A 24595-nucleotide genomic window follows, 5' to 3' on the forward strand; every position below is an offset into this window, starting at 1 on the left:
ACCTACTGCCCTCCTACCCATGCTCTCCTCAGGCAGGTCCTGCCAGCATGAGCTCAGGGTGTTGGTGTGAACCTGCATGGTTTGATTAAGTTACTTCCCAACCGACTTTCCCCAGCCTATGGTGCTTCCAGTTATCTGGCCTGCCCTTCACTTTGGCCTTTCCTTCATGATAGAGCTGGTAGAATTTCTTTGACATTTCTTGTATGATTAATGAACCTTCTCTGCTTTCCAGGGCCAGTATAGGTCTTACCCCTGTCTTTATATCCCTTTGGCCATTTGCAGTAGAAATTTGGCATTCATCTATTCCCGTATTTCTTGTTTATGAATATTCAATGAGATAGATACTATGTCAGGTGTTGTGCTTAGCTCTGGAGATGCAGTGGTGAGAACAAATAAATGTAGCTGCTGTCTTTTTGAAGTTTGCTGGAGAGCAGAAAGAGCGCCTGAGGAAAGACAGGTGCGAACCAAGTAATGACAGAGAAATGTAAATCACAACTCTGCAGAGTGCCCCAAGAACTGACGACAGGGTCATCTTCCCAGGCAGTGGGTCAGGGAAGGTATACAGAAGGAGGGGGACTTTGGTGGAACTGAAGGATGAGTAGTAGAGTTTTTTAGGGGAAGGTGAGAAAGGAGGGCCTTCCAAGCCAGGAAGTCCCAAGCATATGTCCTTCGGTGAGAAGAAGTGGGGATGCTGGAATAGAGGTGGGATTGTGGCACAGTCATATTTGCAGTTTGCATAATCACCCGGGCTGCAGGCTTCGGTGTGAGGAGCTGCTTCGAGAGGAGCAGTGGTAGATGGGTGTCTAGACTCAGTAGGAGGTGGTTGTGGTCATCAAGGTGACAGATGATGGTGACTTGAATGAAGATGGGGATGGTGAAATGGTAAAGGTGATAGTCAAAACCATTAGCATGAGCTCTGTCTTTATGGATTTCATGAGTTCAAAGGGAGCTGAATTTCTTTTTACCATCAAATCGTTAAATTTGTTCTTCCTTTTCTTCTTGAACTTTTTAAGCAAGACAAGCAATATGCTTCTTGTTCTAAACCCAACAAATGAAAAGAGCATTATTACATATGCCTGTGTCTAAAATATAGTGTGTTTTATGATGTTTAATTTACATTTTTATATGAATGAATGACTATCAGCTCTTCTCCCAAGGCTTCAACTCCTAGATGAGACTAGTTATAGTCAGGACTATCTCTAGCAACCTCTATTTTAAGGGTAACAAGTAAGGTGAGGGTGTGTCCCACGTCTCTATAGACCTATGTCAGACATTATTAATTGATCATAGTGCTCTTTTCTTGCCAAGTCCAGATGTCGTCTCAGAATGCTTCTCCCAAAGCCCTTGAGGCAGCGTATACCAGTAACACTCTACCTGAAATCTGCTTGCTTTTCCCTCTATTTTAACAGTGAGTAGAAACCCACAAAGAAGCTGCTGATGCTGAATCCTCTATACGTCCCCTGTGAAAACGGCAGTGACCCTATGATGTCTAAATTTATCTTTCTCTTGTACTTTAAAATTGGCCTCTGTAAAGTTAGAGACAGTCCACCAGATTACCCTCACTTCTGACACCAACTACTACAGCGTTCAGGAGTCCCCAAGACCACTCTCAGGTTTAATAGTTTGCTAGAAGGACTCACAGAATTCACTAAAAGCTGCTAAGCTCACTTATGGTTTATTACAACAAAAGGATACACATTAAGATTAGCCAAGGGAAGAGGTGCATGGGACAGAGTTCGGGAGTGTTCCATTGCAGAGCTTCCCATTGTCCTCTCCTGATGGAGTTGTAGACAGCATTAACTCCTCCTGGTGATGATGTGTGACAACATCAGCACCGAGTGGAATGTTGCTCATCAAAGAAGCTCACCTGAGTTGTGGTATCCAGAGTTTTTAGCAGGGCTTGATCCCGTAGATGTGGTTGACCACCCACATGGCCTACCTGAGCTTTCAGCCCCTCCAGAGGTAGAGCTGATACTGTGTGACCCAAAGCCCTCACTATAAATCAGTGTGGCTCAGAGCCCCTAAGTAATCAGACACTAACAGAGGTCATTCCCAGGTCTTAGAGATCACCTCCCAGTAGCTGAGGACAAAGGCTAGACCTCTGTTTGGACAAGTTGAAATTCATGACTACACAGCCTCTTGGGCTCATCCGCAGTTTAGCGATAGTGTAATGATCTGATGTCATCAAAAACATTTGCTTTTAGAAATTATTTTGCAGGAGAAAGATGAAATATAAAAACTGAACCTAATCATGGACATTCTCTGGAAGATGGTTAGGGAGGGTGGTGGTTAGATGAGGACAATGGGTTTCTGGGGTCTGGCTACCTCTGTTCACATCCCAGCTCTACCTGTACTAACTAGTTAAGTGACTGTAGCCCGTTATTTTACCCTTCTCTGCCTCAGTTTCCTAGTTCATAAATGAGAATAATAATAATACCTACCTTGTATTATTATGAGAACTAAATGAGATAATACATATTAAGAGCAAAAGAATGCATGGCATTCAACAAATACCAGATACTGTTTTTATATTTATCATAGGAAAAATTTATCAATCTCTTTTAAATAATTTTCCTTGAGAAAATTCTTTGGAGTTTTTCCCTAAATTTTTTTCTATTAATTTTTATACCATCGTATCTCTTAAGCGCTAGTGAAAATATGAGGTAACTATCTTTCCTGAGAAATCACATTTCTGTTTTGCTGAGCGAGCTCTGAGTTAGAGAGGTGCCCCTTAGGGCAGATGCGTTCTGATGAGTCTGCTGCAGATCTTTGTTGCAAATTGTGGGTAGATTTAAAGGCTAAAAAAAGATGTGTTGCTTTCCCAAGTCACTACTGAGAAAATCTAGAAGGAGAAAATAAGTTAAATCTTGAGTCAGTAATTTTGGACTCAAGTGCCAAGCCCCGGTGTGTTCCCTCACCTCTTTCGAACATCGGGCCCCTTGGAGACTGTCTATTTGCAAGCATCACCTTGCCAGAGCTAAAACACAGTCTGCCTGCCTGGGGAGGGACTAATTGGCCTTTTGGAAACTGTTTAAAACTGAATGAAACACAGGCGCTTTCTCCGATGGTAGTAGAGCCTGGAGTTCTTGCCAGCCACTAATTGTTCTTTAGGCTTTCCCGTGAAGGCGGCTGAACTCGAGAGTTGGCTTTTGGTCTTGCCATCTGTGAACTGCCACTTGTCCACATGTGGTGTGTATTAAGATTGTTTTTGCTGGGAGCATCAGTATTGGAATGTGTTCAAATTTAAATGTGATGCTCTTGTTTTCTTCTACTCTTGCAGGTTAGGCATTCCTTACTCTTGGGTTCCCAAGGACAGTGGCAGCCAACTGTATGAGTACCTGGCTGATAGAGCTTTAAAAAAACTGTTAGCTTCTAGGCTGGGCACTCCAGCCTGTGTCCTTAGATGTGGCTTACTTACAGGATAGTTACATACAGATAGAAGAGACATTGTAAATGCTTCCTAATTGAATGCTTTTTCCCCCATAGCTTATTTCCAGTGATGCTGATGGAGCCATCCAAAGGGCTGGAAGATTCAGAGTGGAAAATGGCTCTTCAGATGAGGTAAGGAAGCCTCCCCACTTCCTGTAATGCCACCAAGCACATGATTATAGTGCTTGGGATATAGCAGTGAAAGAGTTCTGGAAGAGGTAAATAGAGCTTTTCGGAGCTTTGCTTGAAGCAAATGGAAGGGAAATGTCAGTATTCTGGCATGGAAGATGCTATTCATAGAGTGACACATACCCTTTAAAAGATCTATGTTAAAACCAGGTAGACACAGGAAGTTGTTCTACCAGCAGTGGCACCAAAGACAATTCTGCCACCCTCTGTGAATGGCCCCGAGTCCCAGTACTTCCTCTGCCAGGCTGATCAGCTTGACACAGCCATCCGAGCAGTGCCAGGGTCCAGGAGGGAGATGCCAAAAATTACTGCAATGACAAAATGTCACCAGGAAAAGAGGCTGGTACTGCCTACTGCTCCTTGGGCCACGCCCACTTTCTGGGCTCTCTGGGTCCTCCTTGCTGCAGGCCACAGGGACTCATCTTGCTTTTTTTTTTTTGCCACTACTCTCTCTATCTCACGGGGTCTACCCTTTAAACTGCAGAGTATGGCAAAAACTCCCCAGCCTTTTTCTTCTTTGCTGCCTTTTTGCACGGTAGCTCATCATAGCTCTAGCTCCCTGACCCTGACCCTGGGCAAGGACCCCAGCCACCCTGAGCCTCAGTTTTTTTCATCTGTAAATTAGAAACTGTCTCAAGATTATTGCAAGAATTCAGTGAGCTATGTTTGTAAAACTCCTAGCACTATGCCTGGCGCATAGTAAGCTTCAAGTGCTAGTTATGATGCTATTGATGGTTATTGTTATTGTCATCACTGCCACATTGCCAGTTTTCTCCTGACCACCTCCTAATGCAAATTCTCAGTAAAGAGCTATGAATTTAACTTGAAAGCTCATGACATTTGGGAAGTGATTGCTCATTTTTACCCTTGGCCTTAGCCATATACATTTACCTGACCCTTGCCATTGACATGTTAGCCAAATGGAGGCTGAATACCCCTGAATAGGTACCCACATACTTCTTGTTCAGAATGATGTTAGCTGACCCACATGGAAGAAGGAACTCATGGAGAATTTTGCTTCTGAACCTTAGAAACAGCCCTCTCCAAATGGCCTGGCCCCTGGGACTAGATAGCCTCACGTCCACAAGCTCAGGCAGCCAAGGGTTCTCAGGAGCTAAGCCAGGCACAGAGGCATTGAGTTATTGCTCTCCAGTGCTTGGAAAGCTAGTGGCCACCATGCTGAGTTTCTACTTTGAGAGCCCATGGAGGCTGTATACCTTGAGACATCTTTCTGCTACCAAAATTTTGCAGAACTTCAGCCCAGCCTGAAATGGACAAACCAAACTGGACTTTGCCACCCTACGTAAGCACAACTCTGGCCCCTGCCGCATCCAGTGTCTGGAGGAAATACACACCTCCCAGGAAAGACATCAATGGGGCCTTCATGTGATCCTTAATCACCATACACTTGGCAGTCAAACACTGCTCACCTGGCTCTGTCATACACCTATCCTCTGGGACCCAGTCAGGGGTTAGAAATAACCTGTGCTTGGGTCATGATCAGGAGTGGCTTAAGAGTCAGACTTCCCAGGGTTCAAATTATGGCCCTACAACTCACCAGCAATGTGGCCTTGGGCAATTCAGTCGACATCTTGGGAACAATTTGGGGGAGTTACTGATTTCACAAGTCATTGCAGTCTGTTGTGTTCAAAACACAGTCCTGTCTCAAATTGCTTCTCTGGAAATATAATATCAAGGATCGAATACTGTTTTAGGTTTTATTTCCACCAAAACTACTGAGCATGATGCTCCATTGGAGCACCTTGGCTGTTTTGTATTGGTGGTCTTCAATTAAAAGTTTCTGGCCAATGGTACTTTCTAGCCTGGTAAAAGACCTTATGGGCACTTGACTTCCAGAGGGAAAAAACAGCTGGCTTGCTCTGAATTAGTTAAAGCAGTTAGTGCAGTAAAGGACTCACTATATATAGTTGCTTAAAAATTCTCAAACCTCTGAACAAACCAAATTGCAAATTTTGTTTTGGGGTTATTTGTCCTTTTATTATTCAATTGTAAGAGTTTTTTATATAGTCTGGATAATTAGACACTTATCAGATATATGATTGGCAAAAGTTTTCTCCCATTCTGTGGGTTATCTTTTCACTTTCTTGGTTGTGTCCTTTGAAGCACAAAAGCTTTAAGATTAGATCATGTCTAGTTTGTCTATTTTTTTTCTTTCATTGCTTGCACTTCCGTTGTCATGTCTGAGAAATCATTACCTAATCCGAGGTTGCTTTGTCACTTTTTATAGTTTGCTGTTCCCTTGAGATAATGTCAAATTTGTCTTTTATTTCTTTAAACATAGTGTAATGGTTTTATCATCTGCGACCGAGAATTCCAATATGCGAAGTTTTTGTGGCTGTTGTTTAATTGTTTTCCTCTGGCCTGTGCTCCTCATGTTAATGTGCTTCTTTGTGTGCTAGGCTGCCTGATTGTGTGCTATTTGTTGTTCCTGAAAGTTACTTTTTAGGAGTAATATGAGGCCTAAGATGAGTTGCTTTTTGGTAGGGAGGACTTATGTTTGCTTTTGCCAGATACCTTTAAACCAAATACCCAGCTTGAGACCTTTTAAACTGCCAAAGTGCTGCAGATTACAGCTACAGATTTATGTGAAAGCCGGCTTGTGGTCACCACACCTCAGAGACACTCCCCTGCTCAGCTCTGCTTGGTGCTGTGACAACTTCCTTGTAGTTTTTGGTGGTGGAGGTGGTTTCTTCTGATTCCCTCTTCCTTGAGTGTGCAGCCCTTTGGGATCCTAGCATAATGTGGGGCAGGGCTCCTATTGGACTTGCCTACCCCAGTGGGTCTTGGGATTTGACTCTTTGTCCCCCATGAGGTCACCAAAACCCAAATTCAATTTTGCTGGGATTGACAAACATCCTCAAGCCAAAATGGACTTTCACAGGTTCCCACTTGCCTTTCAGTTTTAGTTGGCAATTCCTACTATCTGGTAAGCACTGTAGTGCTTTTTTCCCACCCCTCCCCGCTCCAAGATGGAGTCTTGCTCTGTCACCCAGGCTGGAGTGCAGTGACACTATCTCGGCTCACTGCAACCTCCGCCTCCTGGGTTCAAGCAATTCTCCTGCCTCAGCCTCCCAAGTAGCTGGGATTACAGGTGTGTGCCACCATGCCTGGCTAATATTTGTATTTTTAGTAGAGACGGGATTTCACCATGTTGGCTAGGCTGGTCTCGAACTCCTGACCTCATGATCCGCCAGCCTGAGCCTCCGAGCGTGCTGGGATTACAGGCATGAGCCACTGCGCCCAGCCTTCAGTGCTTTTAAGGAGATGATTTTAATATTTTTCTAGTACTTTTAGTTTTTTCAGTGGGAGGGTTGATCTGAATAACCTAGCCTGCCATTACCAAAAACATAAGTTATATTGGGAGTGCTTTTCATATAACATGACAAAACATTCATTCAACTGGCATTCATAGGGTCATTTCCTAGTGCCAGTCAGGCTGAGCCCTGGATGTAGGATTGAATAAGCCTGCTGAGGTCCCTGCTCCTAGGGGCCTACAGATGGCAGGGAGAGCCATCAGTAACCAATACAAACACATAGAAGGATTGCAAATTTTGGTAACTACTGTGGCAAAAACAGAGGACCATGGTGCAAAGAAACAGGAAGAGCCCTATTTAAGATGGGGTCATCAGAAAGCCCTTATCAGAGACAGCCAGTGAGGCCGAGCCTCTGAGCAGTGCTTCTCAGACTGTCCATCTTTTTAATTTCCGGCCAGTTGCAGGAAATTAAATATGTGGTCCTACTCTGCATAACTAGTACACAGAACCCACCTTATGCAACTCATCAAGGAATTGGATATCATCCAGATTGGTCTGGACTGTTTCATGAGATGAATCCACTGAGCATGTACTTATATGCCACAGGCATGTCAGAACACTGTAAAGGTTTCTTGTACACCTTGTCATGGACTAGTAAACAGTTTGCAGATTGGCATCCATCAGAATGGACCATACTTTCCTGTCTTAGAGTTCATCTGGGCCAATCCCCTTCCCAATGCATGAGTTCCTGCATCAGCTTTGCCAGCAGTTAACTGATCTGTTCCTGCTTGAGTATATCTCCAGTAATGGGAAACTTGATACCTCCTTGATAGGACTTTTTTCCTCCTGACACCAATCAATTCTGACACCAACTGAGTGTCCTACAATTCAATTCTCACACCAACTACGTGGAGTTAGCGTCAGACTCCACAGGTTTAAGGGCTCAGTCCCACAAGACTGTCCTCATTTCAGAAGCCAGTTACAAGCATTGGGTCCCCAGGTTACCTACATTCCACATTTCTGACCAACTTGGCTACAAAGTCAGGTAGCCGTTACCACAGCCTCTTCCTCAGCTTCCATAACTCCCTAAAATCACTCACAGAATTCATGGAAGCACTTTTTTTTTTTTTTTTTACTATTACTGATATATTATAAAGCATCAGTCCCCAGCCTTTTTGGCACCAGGGACCAGTTTTGTGGAAGACAGTTTTTCCACGGACCAGGCAGTGGGAGATGGTTTCAGGATGATTCAAGCACATTACAGTTATTGTGCACTTTACTTCTATTATTATTATTACATTGGAATATATAATGAAATAATTATACAACTCACCATAACGTAGAATCAGTGGGAGCCCTGAACTTGTTTTCCTGCAACTAGACAGTTCCATCTGGAAGTTATAGGAGACAGTGACAAATCATCAGGCATTGGATTCTCATAAGGAGCACACAACCTAGACCCCTCGCATGTGCATTTCATGATAGGGTTCATGCTCCTGCGAGAATCTCATGCTGCTGATGATCTGACTTCAGGTGATCCGCTCACCTTGGCCTCCCAAAGTGCTGGGATTACAGGCATGAGCCACCACGCCTGGCCAGGTAGGCATGATTAATTAAATCATTGGCCATGGATGACTGCCTCAATCTTCAAACCCTCTCTCACCCTGGAAGTTGGGGTATGGGGCTGAAAGTTCCAAGTTTCTAATCAAGGCTTAGTCTTTCTGGCAGCCACCCCCAATCCTGCAGCTATCTGGGAACCCCCTGAGAGTCCCCTCCTTAGAACAAAAGATGCTCCTGTCACCCTTATCACTCAGGAGCTCTGTGCTAGGAACCAGTAACAAAGTCCAAATACATATTCCCATTATACCACACCCCTAAAGCAGTTGATTGCATTTTTCAGAATCTCTTAATTGCTAAAAAGGTCTTTTTATTGAACATAATTCACCTGTCTACTGTATTTTCTTTTTCTTTTTTCTTTTTTTTTTTTTTGAGACACAGTCTCCCTCCCTCTGTCACCAGGCTGGAGTGCAGTGATGCAGTGATGGCTCAATGAAGCCTCAACCTCCATGGCTCAGGTGATCCTCCAACCTCAGCCTCCTGTGCAGCTGGGCCTACAGGCGCAGGCCACCACGCCTGGCTAATATTTGTATTTTTTGTAGAGATGGGGTTTTGCCATGTTGCCCAGGCTGGTCTTAAACTCCTGGGCTCAAGTGATTCGCCTGCCTCAGCCTCCCAAAGTTTTGGGATTTCAGCTGTGAGCCACTGAGCCCAGCCTGTATTTTCTTTTTTTTTCTTTTTTAACACAAAGACAATTTTAATCCTACGTTTTCCTGTAGTATAACAACATCCATTGCTAGCTATCTATGAATTGAAACTGCATTTGCTAAGAACTGTGAACATTAAGAAATTTTACATGAAGTCACATGTGTCAATATAGGCACATAGACATCTTCTAGCACCAACAGAATACATACATAACACATACCGAATGATCTTGATGGATAAATTTGCTTCACCAGGTAATTCTATTTAGTAAAATTCAGTTAATGCAGAATCCCATTTTTAAAATTTACATCTTTATTACACATTTTTTATTTTTAAAAAGTCATTCCAGATTGTAATTTGCATGGCAATAAACAGTGGCTTCATGGATTCTAAGTTTCTTAAAGCTGTCTATAGCAATTTAAAACACAAGTCTTCTTTTCAATTTGCAGCACCTGACTTAGAGTTTAAATTCACTGAATGTACTCATTAAAACTGTTCAGTTTCTCTTGTGAGAAAGACATGTTTCAATTGCTATTTCCCAAACTATCTGTTGAGCATGGGTGTGTATTGTTTTTATTTGGTTAGTAGAATTACTCACACAATTTATAGCTGGAATAAAAACCTCTAGCCTCTCTGAATGGCCTTCCACTCAAAACAGTGATGATAATAAATGTCTAAAATGTATCTGGGGTCTGCCCCAACTTGATATCACCAAACATGTTTCCAAGTTTTTGTTTTTGGTTTCTTGGGGTTTTTTTGAGACGGAGTCTTGGCTCTTGTTGCCCAGACTGGAGTGCAATGACGCGATCTCGGCTCACTGCAACCTCTGCCTTCTGGGTTCAAGCGAGTCTCCTGCCTCAGCCTCCCAAATAGCTGGGATTACAGGCACCTGCCACCATGCCTGGCTAATTTTTGTATTTTCAGTAGAGACAGGGTTTCACTGTGTGGCCAAGCTGTTCTCAGACTCCTGACGTCAGGTGATCCACCCACTTCGGCCTCCCAAAGCACTAGGATTATCGGCATGAGCCACCATGCCCGGCCTGCTTCCAGGTTTTCTTAGAAAATATGGTTTTTAACTCTATGCATAATACTCTACCACGTGATACACCATCACTTATTTATTTCCCAGTTGTTCATTTCTATCATTTTATACTTGTAATTTTTTATATTATAAATAATATTGTAATGAACACCTTCATCCATAAGTTTTATGCGAGACTGGTTATTTCTTTAGAATAATATCAAAGAAGTGGCTTAATGGTTCAAACAGTACATGTGGTTTTAAGGCTTTTAATATAATTTACTGAATAATCTCCAGAGTAGCTCAAAAAAGTCCTACTGACAGTATGTTATTATGCCTCCAGAGTCAACTTGCTAACAATGAAGCAAATTCAACCACAAGTGTATTAGATTCTCCCCTATCTCAAGATTATTACATCAAAGAAGCAAGAAGATGTATTACTGGTGAGGAAGCCAAATTCAAATTCTTTAAAAAAAATTACTCAACTTTAGATCTGTAAAATAGTCAACAGAAATGCTTCCCACAAAAAGTCTACAGGGCTTTTCCAAAAATAAAGTTAAAAAGAGAGAAAGAGAAAAGTCAGGCCAGGCACGGTGGCTCACGCCTATAATCCCAGCACTTTAGGAGGCCGAGGCGGGTGGATCACAAGGTCAGGAGACTGAGACCATCCTGGCTAACACAGTGAAACCCCGTCTCTACTAAAAATACAAAAAAATTAGCCGGGTGTGGTGGCGGGCACCTGTAGACCCAGCTACTCGGGAGGCTGAGGCAGGAGAATGGCATGAACCCGGGAGGCAGAGCTTGCAGTCAGCACCACTGCACTACAGCCTGGGCAACAGTACGAGACTCCATCTCAAAAAAAAAAGAGAGAAAAGTTAGTACCAAATGACCAAAATTTTTTATTTGACTAAATTCTATTCCATGCATAAGCGTGACAGTCTCCCCTGTTTATCTGACTTTGGCAATAAAAAAACAAGCAGCCTTGTACAGAACAGTGAAAATGCCAAGGACGAGGGTAGTCTGCAGTTTTACTGTAGAACATATATATACTTTTTTTTTTTTTTGAGACAGAGTTTCGCTTTTGTCACCCAGGATGGAGTGCAATGGTGCGATCTTGGCTCACTGCAACTTCTGCCTCCCAGGTTCAAGCGATTCTCCCACCTCAGCTTCCTGAGTAACTGGGATTACAGTCGCCCGGCTAATTTTTTTGTTTTTGTTTTGTTTTGTTTTTTTGAGATGGAGTCTCGCGGTGTCGCCTAGGCTGGAGTGCAGTGGTGTGATCTCAGCTCACTGCAAGCTGCGCCTCCCGGGTTCATGCCATTCTCCTGCCTCAGCCTCCCAAGTAGCTGGGACTACAGGCGCCAGCCACCACACCTGGCTAATTTTTGTATTTTTAGTAGAGACCGGTTTCACCATAGCCAGGATGGTCTTGATCTCCTGACCTTGTGATCCGCCCGCCTTGGCCTCCCAGAGTGCTGGGATTACAGGTGTGAGCCAGCGCGCCCAGCCAATTTTTTTGTATTTTTAGTAGAGATGGGGTTTCGCCATATTGGCTGGGCTTGTATTGAACTCCTGACCTCATGTGATCCACCTGCGTCGGCCTCCCAAAGTGCTGGGATTACAGGCATGAGCCACCATGTCTGGCCATATATACATTTTTTTTAAAGTCCTGTCTCCCTTTGGCCATATCAAGATTAAGCTCAGGTCATTAAAAACAGGCAGATTTTCAAAACCGCTTCTTTACTTCTCCAAGATCTTCAATGCTGTCATCATTTACCTCTGGCCAGTTTTCCTGAATAACATCAATTACATCATCTGTAAAGTCTTCCTGAATGATAATTTCTTCCTCTTCTGTTACTGAGGCACCACACAATTTTTGATCAAAAAATCTTTGTGCTTTTTTAAGATCAATTTCAAAAGTTAGAGGCCACACATTCATGTTACATGTTTCTTCTCTGCTCTGGGAATTTTGGCTGTGTAACCTTTTCTGGTACGGCCTTCTTTTCTTTGTTTTATTTGACCCCTTTCACCTCTCTTTTGTATTTTCTTCTCCTCTTCTACCCCTGCTGTTCCTTGACCCTCATTAATTCCAGCTTCATGTTTGGGTGAGTTTTCTTTTTTGTTGTTGTTTTTTGAGACGTAGACTGGAGTGCAGTGGCGGGATCTCGGCTCACTGCAACCACCACCTCCCAGGTTCAAGTGATTCTCCTGCCTCAGCCTCCCGAGTAGCTGGGACTACAGGCATGTGCCACCATGCTTGGCTAATTTTTGTGCTGTTAGTAGAGATGGGGTTTCACCATGTTGGCCAGGCTGGTCTTGAACACCTGACCTCAAGTGATCTGTCTCCCTCGGCCTCCCAAAGTGCTGGGATTACAGGCATGAGCCACCGCGCCCGGCCCTGTTTGGGTAAATTTTCTACAGTAAGTTTTGGAAATTCATTTGGAAAATTCTTCTCTAACCATTGTCTACATTTAGCAACATTAGGCATATATTTACAGTAGCCTGTTGGTAATGAACAGACTCCACAATAAAGGACTCACAGTGGGTAATCAGCATCTAACTCGGCCCTGTTCCTTAGGTCTCCTTTGCACTTGGCCCCATTGGATTCAGAAATGTCTGCAGCCATTTCACAAACCCAGGTGGTTCCCTCCGCTATTGCCAGTTGAAGCGACACATGGAACTATCGTCTGTATTTTCCACTCAGAGTTTCTATTTATGTTCTCCATAGCCCCAGACTGTAAGTCTGAGCCCTCTTCAGTGTGACATCTGTTGTTTTCCTCCTAAGACACAGGATCAGTTCCATCATTGTCATCCTTATTGCTGTTCCTTGGACACATGTGAGGTTGTTAATGAACCTTTTGGACTGAAGTGCTCAGAACTGAACACAGGGCTCTGGGCATGCTCCACACAGCCACAGAGTGGAGCAGGCTCATCCCCTTCCTTGCTGTAGACACTCTACCTCTTTTTATGGACCCTAATGACTCATTATGAACCTATAATATGCTACTTTGCCCATCCCCCATCTTTTTCACATGTGCTGGTGTTTAGCTGTGGGGCAGCACTATGATATAATGGAGACTATTTTGGAGTCAAACAAACCTGGGTTCAAACCTCAGCTCTACCACTCAATAGTTTACAATTCAGTGTCTCTGTGCCTCAATTTCCTAATGGGTAAAAAGGGAGGGGAAATCCTTCCTTATACCATCTGACCTTGTCCTTCAGTAATTTGTGTTTTGTATCTAAGTGTAGGATCTTGCATTGTCTACATTGAATTTAATCTCATTAGTGTGTCTCATAATTCCTAATTGTCGAGACTTTTTGGTGACATCTTGATTCTGTCACCCGTCCTGTTAGCTAAGCCACTGAGCAGCTTTATTTTACCTTCAGATGTGCTTGTCTTGCCATCTGTGTGCTTATTCAGATTATTAATTAAAATGAGTGTGACCCCTGGGTGGATCACTGGGGACCTCCCTTACAGTTCACTTGTATGTATCAATTAGTAGATGGTGCAGCAGAGGGGACAATCTTTCAGCTTTTTACAAATCTATCTTCCTTAGCATTGGGAGGACTCTTTTTTTTTGAGATGGAGTCTCGCTCTGTCACCCAGGCTGGAGTACAGTGGCGCGATCTCGGCTCACTGCAAGGTCCGCCTCCTGGGTTCACGCCATTCTCCTGCCTCAGCCTCCCGAGTAGCTGGGACTACAGGCGCCTGCCACCACACCTGACTAACTTTTTCTATTTTTAGTAGATACAGGGTTTCACCATGTTAGCCAGGATGGTCTCGATCTCCTGACCTCATGATCCACCCGCCTCAGCCTCCCAAAGTGCTTGGATTATAGGCGTGAGCCACCGCGCTCGGCCGGGAGGACTCTTATACAGTTGGAGGATATGTAAATTAGTACAGTCTTTTGGGAAGGCAATTAGCAATAATTAAAAATGTGTATACCATTTGGCAAGACCTTCTATTGCTAGGACGTATATTGTAGCATTATTTAAAATAGGAAAAAAACTGGAAACAGCATCAATTTCTTTCAGTAGAGGAATTATTATGTAAACTATGGTCCATTTACACAATGAACTGGTTAGTGGCCATTAGAATGAGGTAGACACATATGTACTACCACACAAAAAGTGTTTAAGATACAGTGTTAGACATAAAGGCAAGTTCCAGAATGACTTGTTTAATATCATGCCATTTTTCTTAAAAACAAAAAAATGGGAAATATGCTCGTCAAGATGCGAGAAAATTTCTGAAAAGATATGTAAGAATATAATAGTAATCATTTCTGGAGAATGGAAATGGGAGCTCAGGAAAGAAGCTGGAGCTGGAGGACCTTAACTTTCCATTCGATGCCCTCATATACTGTTTACATATTTTACAAGCTTATATTCATTCAACTGAAGAGTTGAATTTTTTAAAAGAAGAATCTATGTAGTTGTTAAAAAGAACAAAGTAGATCTATATGTACTGACATAGAAATATTCCCGGGCTGGGCGCGGTGGCTCACGCCTGTGATCCCAGCACTTTGGGAGGCCGAGGCGGGCGGATCACGAGGTCAGGAGATCAAGACCATCCTGGCTAACACGGTGAAACCCCGTCTGAACTAAAAATAGAAAAAATTAGCCGGGCGTGATGGGTGCTTGTAGTCCCAGCTACTTGGGAGGCTGAGGCAGGAGAATGGCGTGAACCTGGGAGGCGGAGCTTGCAGTGAGCCGAGATGGCACCACTGTACTCCAGCCTGGGCGACAGAGCGAGACTCCATCTCAAAAAAAATAAAAATAAAAATAAACATTCCCAAGATATTTTCTTTAGCAGAGAAAAGTTTTTCAGTGTAATATCTATACTACGGTTCCATTTATGAAAACAAATTATGCATATGTATATATAGGCTTATGTATGGATATATATTTTTGTATGTATATATGTATGTGAATGTGTGATATGTGTGTATGTATGTATAAAGTAAACACATCTTTGTAAATGCATAAAAAGATCTGAGATTATTCAGACCAATCTAGTAGCATGGTTATTAGAGGGAAAAGAAGTAGGTTGGGTCATGGAGGATGGGGGAAAGAAAAAGATTTTAACTTTTGTGTGGTTTCAAGTTTTTATAATCAGCTTTCATGCTTACATTTGTAATTTTTTAAAAGTTTTAGTTTGTTTTTTTAAAGAATCCATCTTCCCTACTGCTATGTGATCTCAGCAGTTTAACCTAGGAACTGAAGTAAAATCAGCGTAACTGCATTCATTCATGTATTGAACTCACTCTGGAATAGACTCTATGAAAAATCAAAGGAATTATTTTAAAACTGTGGATACCATTTGTATTCTGAGTGTCTATATTTTGTGGATTCCCTGCTTAAAGTCAAATATTTGAGAACATTCAAATAAAATCAGGGTGTCATATATGGATTTTTATTACATTCTCCTCAAAATATCCTGGCCAGATTCAGTCTTCCTCCGTCACATCCCACAAGTATAAGTATAAGTAGGGGGTGGGGGAAGATAATGAAGGCAGTGAGAAGCTTTGGTGGGCTTTGGATCTGATGCAGAAATGATTCAGGACTTTTGGGTCTCTGTGGGCATGTACAGGCATGAATGCAGTATGGAGCAACTTGAGTTCATTTCCCTTTGTTGTAGGCTTTCACAAATGTTTACCTAAAGGGCATAAAATAAGCATGAGTGTTTGCAATGTTAAACTTCAGTTATCTGGAAAATGTACTCATCAGCCTATTTTCTCCTAACTTTCTAGTTGATGTCAAATGAATAATGTGTTCCTGTTTCATTGTCGCCTTAAACTGCTATAGACAGAGTTTCTATATCTCCAAGATCTTTTGTAAAATAGGTGACACTTAAATTAGTTAGGATTTATTGTAGGTTAAAACTACAATTAGGTACTACTTCACCCACTCTAGAACTGCAAGGACTGAAAAGCTAAAAGTTTGGTCAGAGAACGTGGAACAGCTAGAGCTCTCGTATATCTTGCTAATAGGAGTTTAAATTGGTGTGTGTATCCTCTTTGGAAAATTTTTTGGCAGTATCTACTAAAACTGAACACATGCATCGTCTGTGTCCCCGGATGTATACCCAACAGAAATGAGTACTTGTATCCACCAAAAGACAGACTCAATAATGGTCATAGTGGCTTTATTCTTTTTTTTTTTTTTTTTTTTTTTTTGAGACAGAGTCTCACTCTGTCACCCAGGCTGGAGTGCAGTGGTGTGATCTTAGCTCACTGCAACCCCCATCTCTTGGATTCCAGTGATTCTTGTGCCTCAGCCTCCCAAGTAGCTGGGACTACAGGCATGCGCCACCACACCTGGCTAATTTTTCGTATTTTTTGTAGAGACAGGGTTTAGCTCTGTTGGCCAGACTGGTCTCAAACTCCTGACCTCAGGTGATCCATCCACCTCGGCCTCCCAAAGTGCTGGGATTACAAGCGTAAGCCACCAATCCCAGCCAGTGGCTTTATTCTTAATAGCCAAAAACCAGAAACAATCCAAATGTCCATCAATAGAAGAATGAATGCGTAAATTGTGGTATTCATCCGGTGGACTACTACATGGCCATGAGAAAGAGTGAACCACTGCCACACCAGTAACACAGGTGAATGTTGCAGACCTAATGACAAAGGATAAAAAGCCTGACTCAAATACACATCATATGATTTCATTTTCGTAATGCTCAAGAGCAGGTAAAACTAATCCGTGGTGATAGAAGTTAGGACAGTGGTTCTCTTTTGGCATGTGGTTGAGTAATGACTGGGGAAATGAACAAGGGAGCCTTCTGGAATACTGAAAATATTTTCTGTATTGATCTAGGTAATGGTTATGAGGGTGTATAAATGTAAAACAAATTCTTTGGCTCTGCACTTCTTTGTGCCCTTTACTGTCCACTAGTACTACACATCATCAGAACCTGGAGCTTGTGTTCAGAGTTCTTCTTCAGGGTCCTGGGAAAAGTGGGATTTTTTTGTTTTGTTTTTGTTGCCTAGTCTCCATTACCTTTGTCAGTTCCTGTATGTGTTTTTGTCTTTACACCTCATCAAATGTGGTTTTAGCAAGGGATGGGATGTGTCTTGCTCTGTGAGACTCACAACATTTTTGGAGTTGGGTTATTTCCCCTGTGTTTTGGTTAAGTATTCAGTGAAGAGGAAAGTGAAATAGGTAACTTTAATTTTAATTTTTTTAATTTTTAATTTTTTTTTTTAAGAAACAGGGTCTTGCTCTGTTGCCCAGGCTGGAGTGCAGTATCACTATCATGGCTCACTGCAGCCTCAGCCTTCTGGGTTCAAGTGATCCTCCCACCTTAGCCTTCCCAGTAGCTGGGACTACAGGCACACACCACCATACCTGGCTACTTTTTATTTTTGAATTTTATTTATTTATTTCTTGTAAAGACAGGATTTAACTATGTTACCCAGGCTAGTCTTGAACTCCTGGCCTCAAATGATCCTCCCAACTCGGCCTCTCAAAATGCTGGGATTATAGGCATGAGCCACTATGTCTAGCCCAGTAATTTTTTAATCATTAAAGAAAACTCTTCATATTGACAGTTGGTATTCAGCATGCCACTGCCTCTGGAGTCCCATCTCTCCCTCTGCGATGCTGAGCGGCGCCTTGCGCCTCCCTGTGGTGTTCCATTCTACACTTGGCAGTGTTCAAATCTCTGGGAGGCAGACAGATGCAAGTGCTTCAGAAGCCTAGAGCATGCAGGTCATTTTCCATGCCTTTGAATCCCCTTGGAAATCTGGTAAACCTGTAGACCCCTTCTCAGAATAATGTTTTTAAATACATGAAATTAAATACATAGGATTACGAAAGAAAACAGTTGTATTGAAATAATTATCAACATGATTTTTGAAACCTAATTTATGATACAGTAATATATATGATTTTAAAATACATTAAATAAGCCAGATGTAGTGGCTCACGCCTGTAATCCCAGCACTTTGGGAGGCTGAGGTGTGCGGATGGCTTGAGCTCAGGAGTTCGAGACCAGCCTGGCCAACATGACGAAACCCCGACTCTACTAAAAATACAAAAAGCAGTCAGGTGTGTCCGGGCGTAGTGGCTCACGCCTGTAATCTCAACACTTTGGGAGGCCGAGGTGGGCGGATCACGAGGTCGGGAGATCGAGACCATCCAGGCTATCACGGTGAAACCCCATCTCTACTAAAAATACAAAAAATTAGCTGGGCGTGGTGGCAGGCGCCTGTAGTCCCAGCTACTCAGGAGGCTGAGGCAGGAGAATGACGTGAACTCAGGAGGCGGAGCTTGCAGTGAGTTGAGATCGCGCCACTGTACTCCAGCCTGGGTGACAGAGCGAAATTCTGTCTCAAAAAAAAAAAAAAATTAGCTGGTGTGGTGGCACACACCTGTAATCCTATCTACTCGGGAGGCTGAGGTAGTAGAATTATTTGAACCTCAGAAGCAGAGGTTGCAGTGAGCCGAGATCATGCCACTGCACTCCAGCATGGGCAACAGAGCAAGACTCCATCTCAACAAAAAATAAATACATTAATTAATTAATTATAATACATTAAATAATAAATCTAGCAGCAGGCCTCATAAATACTGTAATTTTGAAAAGTGAAGAGTGTAAACAGTATTTTGAGATATCTGCAATCACTATAATGAATTCTGGAAATATCTTTGATTTTTTTTTTGTCGGCATGGTTACCAGGACCGTCCATTCTATAGTTTTTTTGCATATATTCATAACTGAATGAAACACTAAATTTTAGTTAGAACTTAGGGAAAATAAAATTATATTTGTTTTGCCCCATCCAAGTTTATGCCCCGCTCTCTGTGCTGGATTCTTTTAGAACTGGCATAGAGCATTGTTTCTCAAAGTTCAGTTTTCATCAGAACCACTTGTACAATAGATGCTGGTGCCCCACTCATAGAGATCTTAAGGAAGAAGTTTACGATGGGCCCAAGAGTACACATTTTAACAAATTTGAGAAGCACAGAACTAAGATCTGTTGCTGCTACCTGCAAGAAGCTTCTCTGTGCCATCGACGCATCTCTTGGAGGCCCCAGAAGTTTAAACGTTCTGATGACAGCTTAAGAGTTTACTCTCTAGGCGAGAGAGAAAGACGTTCATGACAGTGTTGCTTTTAGTAGAACAAAGAAAAATAACTGTGATAGGCGACTGATCAAGCACAATAATGTGCAATTATGCAGTGAATACATGGAGTTGTTATGATGTAAATACATATTTATGAATAGTCATAGTGGGAAAATGTGATACCAAATAGTATGCATATTATGATCTCTATATATGCAAATGAAAAATTGTGGAACATTACACGAAAATGTTAATTTGAAAATTCAGGTGATTTTTGTTTAACCTTTGTTTTCTAATAGGGCTAACAAGATTTTTTTTAATGTATCAAGTAAACAAAAGTTTTAAAAATACTAAAAAATAAAAAATAATAAAATAAAAAGTTTACTCTCTAGGCTCTGCTCTAGCTTTGTAGGATCCAAGGCCTTGGGACCATGACACCAACCACTGTGGAGTCTGGCTGAGGCCAGCTTCCTTGGCCGGACTCCCCCTATGTCTGGTCAGCTGATGCCTAAGGCTGGCTGGTGGGTCATGCCATCGCTGCATGCCCTGCAGTGGCATAGTGGAAAGACCTGGATACCAGGAGTACTGCCAGTAGTTCATGGTTATAAAGTAAATAACTGTTGATAATGAATCATGTGAAAATCCTACAAGGAGCAAAATCCAATGATATGCTTTCACCAAAGGTCAAAACTAAGAGGTAATATCTTGAATAGGTAATCAAAATTAACATCACCACTGAGGAACAGATGGGTATTTTGAAATATGATAAGCTGAGGACAAACCTCACTTACATGGTATTCCAGCCAAGTCTGCATACCCTGAATCTAACTGGGGAAACATCAGACAAACCCAAAATGAGGAGGGAAGATGCTGCATTCTTCAAAAATGTCAATATCAGACACAAAGAAGGGAACTATAGACACTGGGGCCTACTTGGGGGGTGGAAGGTAAGGATTGAAAAATTACCTATTGGCCGGGTGCGGTGGCTCACGCTTATAATCCCAGCACTTTGGGAGGCCGAGGCGGGCGGATCACAAGGTCAGGAGATCGAGACCATGGTGAAACCCCGTCTCTACTAAAAAATACAAAAAATTAGCCGGGCGAGGTGGCGGGCGCCTGTAGTCCCAGCTACTCGGAGAGGCTGAGGCAGGAGAATGGCGTGAACCCGGGAGGTAGAGCTTGCAGTCAGCCGAGATATTGCGCCACTGCACTCCAGCCTGGGCGACAGAGCGAGACTCCGTCTTAAAAAAAAAAAAAAAGAAAGAAAAATTACCTATTGGGTATTATGCTGATTACCTGAGTGACAAAGTTATCTGTTTACCAAACCCCTGCAACACACAATTTGCCCATGTAACAAGGCTGCACATGTACCCCTTCAACCTAAAATACAAATTGGAAAGAAAAAAAAATAGTGACAGCCAAAAAAAATGTCAATGTCATAAAGACAGAGTCAGTGGAAATGTTGCAGATGAAGGGAGTCTAAAGAAACAATGAAATGATCCTGTACTGAAGAGAGAAAATGCTTAAAATGACATTGTTGACTCAATTGACAACATTAGAATACAGATGGCATCAATGTTAGACTTAGAAAAGTTGATAAAGCTCTACTGTGGTTATGTAAGAACGTAGCCCTACTCTTGTGAAATACACACTGAAGTATTTAGGGATGAAGGCTATTATTTTACATCTGAGTCTTAAATGGTTCAGAAAAAATATTGTATATGTGTGTATGTTTGTGTGTGTGTTGGGGGTTGTGAACAAATGAGCCAGTGGGGTAAAACATTAACGGTAGGTAAATCTGGTAAGTAAAAGGTAAACATACTTTTTTACACTGCTCTTATTCTTGCAGCTTTTATATAAATTTAAAATTATTTCCAAATAAAAATTCATATGTATGTAGCAATAGCTAGTTTTTTAAAATTCCAGAAAATCAGATAAAAGCAAAATAATACTAAAATTTTCACCTACGTTTTTACTCCTTAATAGGCCTAAAAGGCAGGACATAAAAAAGGACACAGAAGATGATGTAATGGTTAAGATAAAAAAAGAAAAAAGAAGAAACCTCTGGAATTGGAACTGGTTTCAGTTCCAGCTCCACTACTTATTATCTCTGTAACCTTGGGCAACATATTTAAACTCTCTAAGTCTCAATTTCCTTATCTGAAAGTGGGGGGATAAAATAGAATCTATCTCATAAGGTTGATGGGTGGTTCTGGAGATAATGCATATAAAATGCTTAGCCTAATACTTGGCATTTAGCACTCTCTCAATGCATGTCAGTATTTCCAGAGTAATGACAAGGACAGAGAGCTTCCCGTTTCATTTTATAAGGTAACATAACCCTGAAAGCATGACAGAAATACAAATAGAAAGGAAGCCTATAGATCTATCACACAAACAAATATGATACATAAATCATTTGTTAAAGTCAAGCAGTATCTTAAAAGAATACTATACCATGACCTAGTAGGGTGCATTCCAGAAATGTAAGAACCTTTCAATGCCAGAAGAGCTATTACTATATTCATTATTCATTCATTACATTACATACTGTGATTCCCCCCATTTAACCTGTTCTCTCAATAGTTGCCCCCTAAAAAAAGCTTTTGGTAAATTTAATTTTCGTTCCTGAGAAAAGCCTCTTTGTAAACTTCGAATTGAAGGAAACATCTTCAGCATGATAAAGAAACTGACCACAGACATCTAGTAAATCGCTAGAGGCATGTCAAAGTCAGAGAGTGTGTTCCAGTAGTCTGTCTTACATACGTGGCACGATGGAGATACCAACAAAGCTGCAATAGAGTGACATCAGTCATGCGGGAAAACTGACATCTAACACAGTCTCAGCCCAGACCATGCAAGATTCAGACATTTACTGTAAACAGTAATTTAATGCCTTATAAGGATTGAGAATGATAAGAGTATTCAATAAGTAGAACCGAGTTAATTGATAAATGATTTGGGGAAAATTGATCCTTACCTCAGAGCATACATCAAAATAAATGATAAGGAATGAACTATAAAATGAAACATCTAAAAGAATATAGAGGTAAACAGTTCCGTTAATGCTGGGATGGGGGAATTTTTGATACTAATTAGGCAAAAGCCATAAAGGGAAAAAAATGAAAAATTTGCTTATGTAAACATTTTGAAACATCTATGTGGCCACAAATACCATAGAACAAGTTTAAAAGCAAAAATTTAATCAGAAGAAATTATTTGCAATCTATTTCAAAGATTTCACAAAAGAATACAATAATCAGAAAACTGGCAAAGGACATAAACAGGTAACCCACAAAATAATTGTAAATGACCAATAAAAATATGAAGAAAAGCTTCAATCTAAATGTTATACAGGCCAGGCGTAGTGGCTCACACCTGTAATCCCAGCACTTTGGGAAACCAATAATCACTTGAGGCCAGGAGTTCGAGACCAGCCTGGCCAACATGGTGAAACCGCACCTCTACTAAAAATACAAAAATTAGCCAAGCAAGGTGGCATGTGCCTGTGATCCCTGCTACTCAGGAGGCTGAGACGGGCAAATCACTTGAGCCCAGGAGGTGGAGGTTGCAGTGAGCCAAGATGGCACCACTGCACTCCAGCCTGGGCAACAGAGTAAGACTCTGTCTCAAAAAAAAAAAAAAAAAATACATTTTGCCATTAAATTGTAAAGAGGCAATGTTGACAGTATAGGGAATATGGTACCCTCAGCCATTGCTGGTGGATCTATAATTTTGTATCAGTCCTCCTAGATGTCAGGTTGGCATTGTGTTGCAGATCCTCGACAATGTACATACCCTTTGACAAAGAAATTTAACTTCTAAGAATTATCCTAAAGAAATAATTGAACAAGTATGCAAACGTGGAATTAGAAGATGATAAATTTTATTTACAATAACAAAAATTGGAAGCAGCCTAATTGTCCAGTATTATTAGTTGTATCTATATAATAAAAGAGTATACAGCCAATAACATAGGATTATATTTATTGACATGTAAAATAGTTATTGGCAAAGCAAGCCACAAAACTGTATATTCGATATAATTTCATCTTATTAAGAAAAATACATATGTATATGCATGGGGAAAAAAAAAAAAACACAGAAAAAACCTACCAAAACATGAATGGATTCTAGATGAATTGTGCCTGTTACAGGGGTAACAAAAAGAAGGGGGTTCCTCTAGGGGGCACCAACTCCCAAATATTGTGTAAGTTTCAGCCCAGAAAGGAGAGGTACTTGGTACCCATTTTAGGAATAGCTGAACTCACCGGTTCACTGGTTATTTTTCCTACACCCCAAAGGCTTCCTGGATGCTTCCACGATGTGAATTTAGACTGGGTGTCTTTTCTAATGAGAACATGCAGCCACAGCCCTTGGGTGTATGCTTTTAACAATGATTTTTCTGGTTCTTTGGCCTCTGGTTCATTGCCAGCTTCATGTTTACTTTCTGAATAAGCCTCTTAATGTCACAACTTTGTTCCATTACAGAATGCAACTGCCCTGCCTGGTACTTGGCGAAGAACAGACGTGCACTTAGAGAACCCAGAATACCACACCAGATGGTATTTCAAATATTTTTTAGGACAAGGTAATTATGCTATTGTGGTGGTAGGGAAGAAAGGGTATTCAAAATGGAAGTTAGTGTTCATATAATTGCTGGTATCCTATATGAGTGAAACTAGCCATTTTAGGAACACTAACATCAGGGCATTTCACTTCAAGGTCAGTAGTAAGCTTCGTAGGTTAAAAGATTAAATTCAGAGTCTCAGCCCTAAGAGTTTTTGCTCATAGTTTCCTTTTTTTATGGACAGTCATTTTTATCCCTGGAGAGCTAAAGATTAGATCATCTGAAAAAGTGATTTGAGAGATAAGATGAATTTTCCAGGGTAGAAAAACAACTTTAGACCTAACAAGGCAATTGCCCTGTCTATATTGGGTTTTGAATACTTCGTTCAAGGCAATGAGGGAGATAATTGGTTCCCTGAGCTCCAGGGCCTGTATAGAACTAGAGAGACATTAGACTGTAGACTCTGGCATCATTCATACATTCAACCATGACAAGTATTTATCACCTACTACATGCCAGGCAATGTGCAGAGCAATGGGGATACAGTGGCAAAGACACTCATGATATGGGTTTGGATCCTGATCCTGTCATTATTAATCAAAGGACCTTACACTAGCTACTCTCCATTTCTCTGAGACTCAGTTTTCCTTTCTGTAAAGTGGAGATATTACGAGTGCATATCTAGTAGGTTTGAATGGAAGTTTCAATGAGATATGCAGGAATAACACTAAGCCCAGTGCCTGGCACATACCAACAGCTCAGTCATTAATAGC

At 41.6% G+C, this 24595-nt stretch overlaps 1 protein-coding gene and 1 pseudogene across 4 annotated transcripts in view; one reads left to right on the plus strand and one right to left on the minus strand.

Annotated features, from left to right (window-relative positions):
- Window positions 1-24595, plus strand: part of GARNL3 (GTPase activating Rap/RanGAP domain like 3) — a 178578-nt gene that overhangs the window by 74568 nt on the left and 79415 nt on the right. For all 4 annotated transcript variants that reach the window (XM_032165166.2, XM_032165165.2, XM_058446166.1 and 1 more), the window contains 2 exons: window positions 3487-3561; window positions 23744-23843. In XM_032165166.2, the coding sequence (XP_032021057.1) occupies window positions 3487-3561; window positions 23744-23843 (175 nt within the window). The remainder of the gene's footprint in view (window positions 1-3486; window positions 3562-23743; window positions 23844-24595) is intronic.
- LOC116475676 (density-regulated protein-like) lies at window positions 11881-12839 on the minus strand (annotated as a pseudogene).

This window comes from Hylobates moloch, unplaced genomic scaffold (genome assembly GCF_009828535.3).
Source record: "Hylobates moloch isolate HMO894 unplaced genomic scaffold, HMol_V3 SCAFFOLD_10, whole genome shotgun sequence".
In the NCBI taxonomy this organism is placed as follows: Eukaryota; Metazoa; Chordata; class Mammalia; order Primates; family Hylobatidae; genus Hylobates; species Hylobates moloch.